Consider the following 9,281-nt stretch of genomic DNA (forward strand, 5'->3'; position numbering starts at 1 on the left):
AGCCCATATATACACTCACCGGCCACTTTATTAGGTACACCTGTCCAACTGCTCGTTAACACTGAATTTCTAATCAGCCAATCACNAAGAGTTTGTTTACACTGCTGTGGTGAAGGGCACTAAAGAGGGTGTTACTCTGCTCAGTGATTGGCCTCAGAGCTAAAAAAAAAAAAAAAAGAAAAAAAAAGGAAAGAAAATGAAAAAGTAGTCGGCACAGGATAAATTGTGCTCCTATAGGCCAGGGTTTTGGTGCCTTTGATAGATCTTTCTCCACACTTCCTGGATCTTCTTGCACCATCTGTCTGCATTTCCACTGGGGTCCATCAAATAGTATGTCCGGTTAGGCTAAACAACAAAACCACACAGGTAAAGAGACATCAAACAACGGGCAAGTATGAACAGGCTGCTGGAGAAAAATTTGCTCAGCCATAGGAAAAAAAATTAATCAATGATTACCGTGTGAACAAAGAAGGTTTTGAAGTTCTTGGCCTCGGGGCGTAACTCTAAGGACCAAGGAATCTCCCCTTTCAGGACCCTGTTGACAGGATCCACGTAGTACAGGTGTGGTCCTTCTGTGAGAAGCAGCTGTCTTCGACGAGCAAACAAACCCTGATGAGGAATGCAAACATTTCAAGACATGAGTTCACCAACAGAGGGGGCCGTGACACCTTTGAGATTGGGCAATTTCAGCAACCAGAGCAAAGACTTCCCTGAGAACTACTAGCTTGAAGAAAATACTTTAAATAAAAGTATTTTGCAATTATAAACACACACCTTGCGTTTATCCACTGGACCCATTTTGAGGATTAGGTTATTCTCCACAAACTGGTGCCTGTGTAAATAAGCAATAACACATCACCACTTTTCCTCTTAACACTTCTTTCCCCAGCACATATGGAAAGATAGCTAAACAAACAAGCTTTAGCACTGACAATGACGCCAAAGTGAGTTTACCAGGGGTTTCCAGTGGTCTGTTTATCCAGCAATAACTTCTTCTCTTCTTCATTGAACTGCATTTCCAGCTCGAAGGAGTTGTTGTCCAGATCGTGGATGTACTGTTCGATGTTGCTGCTGGACCTCTGCGGGGGTGTCGAGTCGAGGGGCGACAGGGAGTGTGACGAGATGGACGGGGCCACCTGCATGTTGCTGAACTGGCTCAGGAGGTCATCATACTGAAGAGGCATCATGTGACAAGTGGTGAAACAAAAACAGAGTCATTGATGGTTAGTGTAACATTTGTGGGATGTTTAACGCTTTCTGTCACTTGTACCTTTCAATAAGGCATTTTTTTTATTTAAATAAGTGAAAAATGGATGAAAACCTAAAGCAAAAAAAATAACAACGCACATTTCCGTAGCAGTCCTCATCATCTTCAGACATAGCTGGCAGGTAGGGTGTAAGCTTAGGAGGCGTCTGGATGTGAAGGTCACTCCAAGAAATGGTATCAAAGAAAGGATGGTGCTTTAGTGGGTCATACCCTCCCATCTCTTCACAACCGAGCCGCTTTGATGAGTCCAGAGACTGAAGCACAAACAGACAAGACAAGGAGACAAGGATTGTTCATTAAACACAAAAACATTTGACCACAAATAAGCTATTTCACATAGATAATCAATTTATATTCTTACAGACTTCGAAGGGACTGAGTTGCAGAGGACAACTTACCAAGAGTTGTTCAACAAGATCCTTGGCTTTGGGAAAAAACTTCTCTGGGAATTCATACTCCAACTTAATAATCTTCTGGAATATTAGGTACTCATTTCTACAACATGTGAAACACAGGAGAGAAAGCAACAGAGAGAGAAAAAAATACTGTTTAGGAAGTGAGTCGCACAGAGTTTGGTCAATTTGAACTTCTTGCACAATTACAACTAAAATTAAAACTTTTAACAACAACATCCCTTCTGCCAAAAAAAAAAAAACGTTTTAATGTATATCATTTTGGCAACATCTCATTATTACTTACCCAGCTCTGAATGGTGGTAAACCAGCCACCAGTTGATATATTATACATCCCAAAGCCCACAGGTCAGAGCTTTAAAAATACAAAAAACAGCACAGTTATTCATTTCCAAAGGTGAGACCTCAAACCTGAAAGAATTAAACACAAACATTATTACCTCTTGCAGGCTGATTTTTCTGTCAACAGCTCTGGAGAGACATACTGTGCTGTTCCAACAAAGGAGTTTGCTCTCGCTGCAGAGGGAAGAAAGAAAAGTCAATGTCGTTGCATCAGACGGGCACAACAAGATTGTTGACAATTTAACAGTTATAACTTTTTCACTTAAAGTAAAACATCTTTGTGCTGTCGAACGTAGAGATCAATGGATTTTAAGTTTGCACCACTGTACCCTCAGAAAAATGACATGACTGCACAGACTTTCTAATTTAATCCAGCAGACATGTTACAGCATGAAACAGGCATCAATACAAAACAACTCGGTTTTTATAGGTGCTAAATCAAAACTTGACCATAGATCTTTTTCATAGCAAACATCTGGACTAGAAATAGACAAGCCTAGGTGTATTAACAAGGATTATTTTCAGCTTCTGTACWTGTGTATGCAAATCTAGCCAACTCCAGTCTACAGGCCGACCTAGCCAGTCTACATTCATAACAAATCTGTATGAAGTAATTTGTTGAAACACATGGCTTTTGATACATTGTTATTTTGTTTTCTAAAACTAGCTGCTTATTGGACAACCTCTGTAGAAGAGGGCAAGTTATTATAAAATAAATCATGGCTGAGTTACATGATAACTGGTCTAACATAAACGTTGAACAGATGTAGATCCCAAGTTTGTCCAAATTTTAAGCAAACAAGTTTCTTCAACTTGTACTTTTTATTTGAGCTACAAAAGCAAACTCGCGATTTTGAGAAATACCTTGTTTACTATCTGATGATAACTGTTTTGCCGTCCCAAAATCTGTTATCTGGATGTGCATCTCCTCATTCAAAAGAATATTTTCTGGCTTCAGATCTCTGAAATGAAAAGAATAAAAATGTGTGGCATACAGACACTAATGCTTGAAAAACGATTTATATGAATAATCAATACTGAAACTCTTACCTGTGAATTATCCCCTTTTTGTGTAAGTATTCTAGAGCACAAACTATTTCAGCCGAGTAGAACCTCGTACAGGTTTCATCAAACGAACCAATTTTGCGAATGTATTTCAAGAGCTCACCGTTCTTAGCATAGCTGAGACCAAAATCTACAAAAACCAGTTAAGAAAAATCTGTTTGGAGGCAAACAAAAAAACAGTTCATCTGATAGCTTATAGCTTAGTGATTATTATTTTGAAAGGATACACAACTTTTCATCATCTTGAAATGTGAAGTAGAGTTTTACAAAGAATGGATGATCAAGATTAGACATCAAATCCCTTTCTCTTTTCACATATTGGACTTTATTCTCCTTCATAATGTGGCGCTTCTCTAAAATCTTAACTTTTGGAAGAAAGAAAAAAAACAACAACATAAGTAAACCTGAACATCTTTTCCATTTCGATAAAAGCCGTTGCACTGATACTTACTTGCATATTCTTTCCCTGTGGCCAGCTCTCTTGCTAGGACAACCTTAAAGAAAAGAGAAAGAGGGAAAACATTATGTTAAGCTAGTAGTTTGTTTAACCTGGGAGAAAAAAAAAGTCCTTGGAACCATTTGTGAATTCACCTTAAATGAATTCAGGATGACTCACTTAAGAGCATTAATCAAAAGAATGCCAACATGTAGTAACATCTACCCTGGAATAACTCAAAAGCTGTAAGAGTCAAATAGTTGCATACCGTTGAGAAGGAGCCCTCTCCCAGTATTTTGCCAAACTTGAAGTCCTCTGGCTTCTTCTTGCGCGGCTGGGGCACCTGGACGGCTGGCTGTGCGCGCTCGTCGGAGCTCTGACCGCCGCGGCCAGTTGCTCCGACGGCACACGCCTGTGGGGCTGAGCCCTCCATGCTGCTTGCGCCTGGGATAGCAAGTGGCGAGCAGGAGTCAGGGTGGTTTCTTACCATTGATGAATGTGAGCAGGAACAGATGACAGCATTGGGCTGAATGGGCACAACATCATACTGGAACAAGAAGGGGAGTAACAAGAATACAGATGAGTCAGCAGGATGATGCAACTGTAGTTCTGTTTTTTTTGTCATAGTTCAACATCTTCACTTGATAAATGTAACGCGATCAAAACTGCTTTATTATTCACAATTACTACTGGGAATTCTAAATGTCTCTTTTCATTTGGAATAACAAGTGACATGCTTCCAAGTTTACACCACACATATCTAGAAACAACACAATTATCAAGTGTTATTTGGAAGTCCCCCCCCCCAAATAAAGGAAAAGTTAATTTAAATAAAATGGAGGCTATGGAGGTGCTACACTGAACTTTACACTGTTCTTTAACTGGGTCATTTATTAATTGCTTAGTCATCACACATGCACGGAAAACTTTCCAAGTGATGTAAGACTTTATCATGAAATTGGAAAAAGCGAGTGCACTGTATGTACAATAATAGTTATGATTAGGAAACAGACTTTTCTGTATATTTTGCTGGAGAAAAAAATTTCAAATCCACTCAAAGTATTGACAGTATCTAAGAAATGTCTGTCACTTTTAAATACCATTCACATTATGACTTGTAGAAACATCGATAATGTAGTTTTTAAACAATCTTTCAAATTATTTAAAGTGCATTTTGAATGATGCTGTAAACAACACTCGCGCTCCTTGTCTGGTGGTTTTAAACTGAGTTTGACTTAGTTAATTGCAGCTTCATTACAATGAATAAATCTACAAAAGGCATTCAAGTTTTAATGAAATGCCTCCAGAAGGTGTCACACCCTTAGTTCTGTTTTTAAGTGACAACATCACTTACTAATATAACACTGAGCTAATATCATTTGGATGCAATTAGCAAACCTAATAATCAGATAAAAGGCTAAATCAACCGATTGTCCTTTTCTTTGTTGTCCATGTGAATGTCAAGTTATTTGGAACATGTTGAACCACAGTAACATTTAGGGTTTTACAGTTCAGTTTCTTCAATTAGCCTAGCTTCGTCTCATTCAAAACCAAGGTGTGGCCCATTTAGCTGCCTATTCCGGGCTCGTCTCTACAGTTGTCAACTATCCGTGTAACTTACCTGGTGACCCGTAACCATTAAATCAACACTGGAATGGTTGATGGACAACGTCAGCCAATATTTTCCTAACACAGGCGCGTGGGTAACAACTGGCCTACACCAACTTTCTTGGCTAACCGAAGCCTGCTAACAGGCTAACTTTAGCTTCTGCTACTTTGTCCGATACAACCGGTGTTGTGCCGAAAATAAAAAACAACCCAGTCTAGGAAAGCGAACATCACGGCGATTTTAAGCGCTTAGAGTTAACGTTTCAAGTTACTTTTGTTTTCAGTACCACGAAGAATTAAACGTTTCTTTTGGTCATTTCATTTTCGCATGTATGTGTAGCTTACGGGGTCCCTTTTTTTTTATCGCAGGCTACGGCTACCAGGATGTGCACCTTCTCTAAAAGATCAATTCAACAGGCAACGTTATAAAGCAACAGTACAGTAAAATTAGTGTGAATATCGTAGATTATTCGATTCAGTAAAACCCATAACTACTTTAGTCCAGGTCAAAACTATTTAGATAATGTTCTTAATGGTACTGAAATCCAAGAATCAGATTAATATCAGTTAGGATTTAAAGTAAGGTTTGTGACAACAAGTGCCTTGAAGTGTGCTTCCTGAAACGAGTGTGCTTTTCACGGCAGAGGTGCATTTTTTTTTTTTCGGCACAACACCGGTCATCACTGAAAGCAAGTTACAAAGTTAGCGCTAACAGACAGCTAAGATTAGCAAACTAGGTAACAGTAGTAACTTAACCAAAACCATTCAAGTACCTTCAGATAAAATTACCTCCCTGATTTCTAAATCACCCTGCTAAATATATGATCGAAAGTTGAAGCCTGACAATCGCATGTCACGACATTACTATTAGAAATTGTCTCCTTACGAAAGGTGGAAGCTAATGTTAGCCTGCTAGCAAGTGTCGGTCAAAAGCGCGAACCTATGCTAAGATTAGCTAAGCATTAGCGTTCAGAGGAAAATGCTCTCACATATATTAAAAAAACTAATACCAAGCACTTGTAAGTTTGTTACTAAAGTTTTAATTGATCATCAATACTTGACCAAGCAACTCAAACACCAAATAACTCACAACAGCTTAACAAACACGGGAGTGTTGTGCTTCGGGAAGCTAACGCCGCTAAGTGAGTCGTAGCGATATTTTACGGTCCGCATCGCACTTCAAATGAAGGCCGCACATAAGTTACCATCACACGGCTACAACCGCCGCACACTCCGAACACAGTCTTCCAACACGTATTTTTGTTACGACTTTTCGACACTTACCAGCTGACTTGTCGCTCTTGCCATGGGAGTTTTCCGTAAGTATTTATTTTGGAATGAAAATGATTAGAGAAGCTCCAGTAATGGCTGCTGCCTCTGTGCCTTCATTTTTTCGAGGTGTGACGTCGTTCCACAACAATGTTACCGCAGGACAGCAGAGGAGAGTCCTGCTGTGTCCGCCCCCCCATCAAGACCCTCCTGAACTTCGTTTCAACACTTACAGCTGAAGGGAAGCACCGCTGCTTGTTCACATATTTACACACATTACGTGGCCTACAGTTTTAACCAGTCTGTTTTAATCTGCGTGAAGTTTCTCTACAGGTATTTTACAAAAGTATAACGCAATTATTTTTTGTGCACTCACTGATGTCGATAATCCACCAGAAGGAGGCTTTCTTTATGTTCCCAGACTTAAACATAAGATTGCAGAAAATGTGTTTTTTATTTTACGTGTTGTTGACACAGATGACATGAGGTTTTTTTTTTTGTTCAAATCCATTTCGGTTTCGTTTTAAATGATTATTTCACACAGCCTAACTTTATGTCCTCTACTTGTTTTATTTTCTGCTTTAATTTAGCATTGAAAAAGTACTACCTTGGGTAAAAACAATACATACATTAGGCCAATGGTTCCCAAACTTTTTATCTTCTGACCCAATAAATATTCATGGCAAAAACTTGTGGCCCCAAATATTACTGGTCTGAGTACACAAACTTTGTTAATAACCCTAAAAACACAGGCTTTGACAATCTAAACAGCTTATACACAAATATAAATACTTATTTATACTTATTTTGTGTTTTTGTAATAATTATAGGGAAAATATTACATCAGCAATTATTTTATTACCCTTTAAATTGATTTCTGGAGATTATCCAAGGTGCTTCAGGACCCATAATTTGGTCCCAAGCCCAACGTTGGGAACCAAAGTGCAGTGGTTCCCAAACTTTTCAGCTTTTGACCCACAAAGTAACAGTAGCAGAGACCTGTGCCCCCAACTATTTTTGGATGATAAACATTTGTATCAGGTCAACTAAACATGGGCATAGTAACAATATTTTTTATACTACATTTATCTATTTTAAAGACACTAACCTCACTCCTTTGTAACAACTAAGGCAAAAATGTAATTAATTCAGAAAATCTTTTCAGGACCCCACCTTGATGCTTTGGGACCCCACTTTGGGTCCCGACCCCAACTTTGGGAAACACTGCATTAGGCTACCCATTATTGAGTTCATGATACTTAAATCTTTGACAGGACGCACCCCTGTTGACCAGAAAGCATTATTTGTACATTTTTCTTGTAAATATAAATTTAAAAGGTTAATCTGACAACATGACAAAACTCCTGAAATTCTGTTCTAGATTTTAGTTTGGGTGGCCTCCCATAAAAAAAAAGTTTTGTTTATGAGGTCATTGAAGTGTGCCTGATGCTCTTTTTGAGCGGCTAGCAATCATCTGACCAACAAATAGTTCATTTATTGGTGGGGGGAGTTATCTCCTTATAAAACTCTTTATCAATTTGACGTTGCCTCATCACTTTTTCTTTTTGGCATCAAATTAAAATTGAGCACAAATGATCTTTCCAAAACTGAAACAATCCAGTCCATAAAAGAATAGCAAATCATTACATTCCTCTTTTATTTTACTGCTTCCCGACTTTTTAGGCAAAGTTTTTACATAAATATGGTCTTTGTATTAAAATAACTTTTTGTCTTTAATTCAGTCTTCTTTTTCTTCCTGTTGTGACCCTGTTGACTCGTCTGTGCTTTCGTGTTCGTCGTCTGATGCGTYACTCTCCTCACTGGAATCATCAGCTTCAGCTGGACTAAAAACAGAAAAGTGTGTTTAATGACTTCAGTGCTGACATAATGAAAAACAAGTTTTAAAATGCACTCATACACTGCAGGACCAACATACAAAAAAAAAGTCACACACTAATATTTCATTGGACCGCCTTTAGCTTTGATTGCGGCGCAGATTCACTGTGGTGTTGTTTCAATAAGCTTCTGCAATGTCACAAGTTTTATTTCCATCCAGTGTTGCATTCATTTTTCACCAAGATCTTGCATTGATGATGGTAGAGTCTGACCTCTGCACAAAGCCTTTTCCAGCACATCCCAAAGATTCTCAGTGGACTCTGTGGAGCTGATCCATGTGTGAAAATGATGTCTCATGCTCCCTGAACCACTCAATTCCAGTCAGATGAATCCTGGCATTGTCATCTCGGAATGCCCCCGTGCCATCAGGGAAAAAAATCCACTGATGGAATAACCTGGGGTCGGATTTATAAAACTGGCGTACGCACAATTTGAGCCCAGAAACCTGTGTACGCCACTTTTTACGCCAACGTTRTGATTTATAAAATCCAAACTTGACGTGAAAATGTGCGGTGCCTCACGCCAGCTCTGACCCATGTGTACGCTCATTTTGGAGACAGGAAGTGAGGAATTAGAGCCACACTGTGTCATGATCACTGTCAGATATTTAATTTACCTTCATAATCAGACTTAGATTTTTATTCAACTTTATCATCAGCTTTCTTAACTGTAATATTTATGCTTCTGCTGCTGAGCCATGAGGACCTTTGAAAAAAAMCTTAAATCTTAAATAAAAGTTCCCGTGCGCAACTCCCTTCATCTGCTTCCTCCTCAGACGACCCTGACCCACAGACCCCTCCCTGACCCACAGACCCTTCCCTGACAAGAACAGCAGGCTCTGGAAACACGTGCAGGGCGCATCCACCTCACCAGCGTGGATGTTATAAAACTACGTTTAAAGTCCGTGTTTGTCATACGCGGGGCGAGGGTGTCTGCCGCGGATAACAGAGCAGGCAGGAGGGGGAGAGGACGAGGAGAAGAGCGG

General features: G+C 39.3%; 2 protein-coding genes across 4 annotated transcripts; both read right to left on the reverse strand.

The window, feature by feature from the left end:
* Positions 1-134: 134 nt before the first annotated feature.
* pdpk1b (3-phosphoinositide dependent protein kinase 1b) lies at positions 135-6,660 on the reverse strand. 3 transcript variants are annotated; one of them, XM_014008163.1, is made up of 14 exons: positions 6,416-6,660; positions 3,792-4,070; positions 3,539-3,581; positions 3,315-3,452; positions 3,073-3,217; positions 2,887-2,984; positions 2,121-2,196; positions 1,967-2,035; positions 1,666-1,762; positions 1,348-1,521; positions 955-1,172; positions 775-832; positions 457-609; positions 135-345 (listed from the first exon to the last, which is right to left on the reverse strand). In XM_014008163.1, the coding sequence occupies exons 1-14, from the start codon at positions 6,437-6,439 to the stop codon at positions 232-234; spliced, it is 1,686 nt and encodes a 561-aa protein (XP_013863617.1). In that variant the 5' UTR covers positions 6,440-6,660; the 3' UTR covers positions 135-231. The 3 variants fall into 3 exon arrangements, with proteins under 3 accessions (XP_013863617.1, XP_013863619.1, XP_013863618.1); XM_014008165.1 differs by lacking the exon at positions 6,416-6,660 and adding an exon at positions 6,222-6,283; XM_014008164.1 differs by lacking the exon at positions 6,416-6,660 and adding an exon at positions 5,145-5,295.
* A 1,070-nt stretch (positions 6,661-7,730) lies between these two features.
* LOC106517332 (ribosome biogenesis protein TSR3 homolog) lies at positions 7,731-8,244 on the reverse strand (the record flags this gene model as incomplete). Its single annotated transcript, XM_074559737.1, is given in 1 exon segment — positions 7,731-8,244. A coding segment is annotated over 1 exon segment (106 nt), but the record flags the coding sequence as incomplete, so codon positions are not given.
* Positions 8,245-9,281: the final 1,037 nt, after the last annotated feature.

The sequence above is a fragment of the Austrofundulus limnaeus genome, unplaced genomic scaffold, assembly GCF_001266775.1.
Source record: "Austrofundulus limnaeus strain Quisiro unplaced genomic scaffold, Austrofundulus_limnaeus-1.0 Scaffold48, whole genome shotgun sequence".
Lineage (NCBI taxonomy): Eukaryota > Metazoa > Chordata > Actinopteri > Cyprinodontiformes > Rivulidae > Austrofundulus > Austrofundulus limnaeus.

Excerpts from the sequence above, each read along its gene's own strand:
- pdpk1b (XM_014008163.1), bottom strand. The coding sequence starts at position 6,439 with ATGGCAAGAGCGACAAGTCAGCTG. Across the intron at positions 2,985-3,072 it reads AAAAAGGGGATAATTCACAG|AGATCTGAAGCCAGAAAATA; the intron begins GTAAGAGTTTCA and ends TTTTCATTTCAG. Across the intron at positions 2,036-2,120 it reads GAAAAATCAGCCTGCAAGAG|CTCTGACCTGTGGGCTTTGG; the intron begins GTAATAATGTTT and ends GTATTTTTAAAG.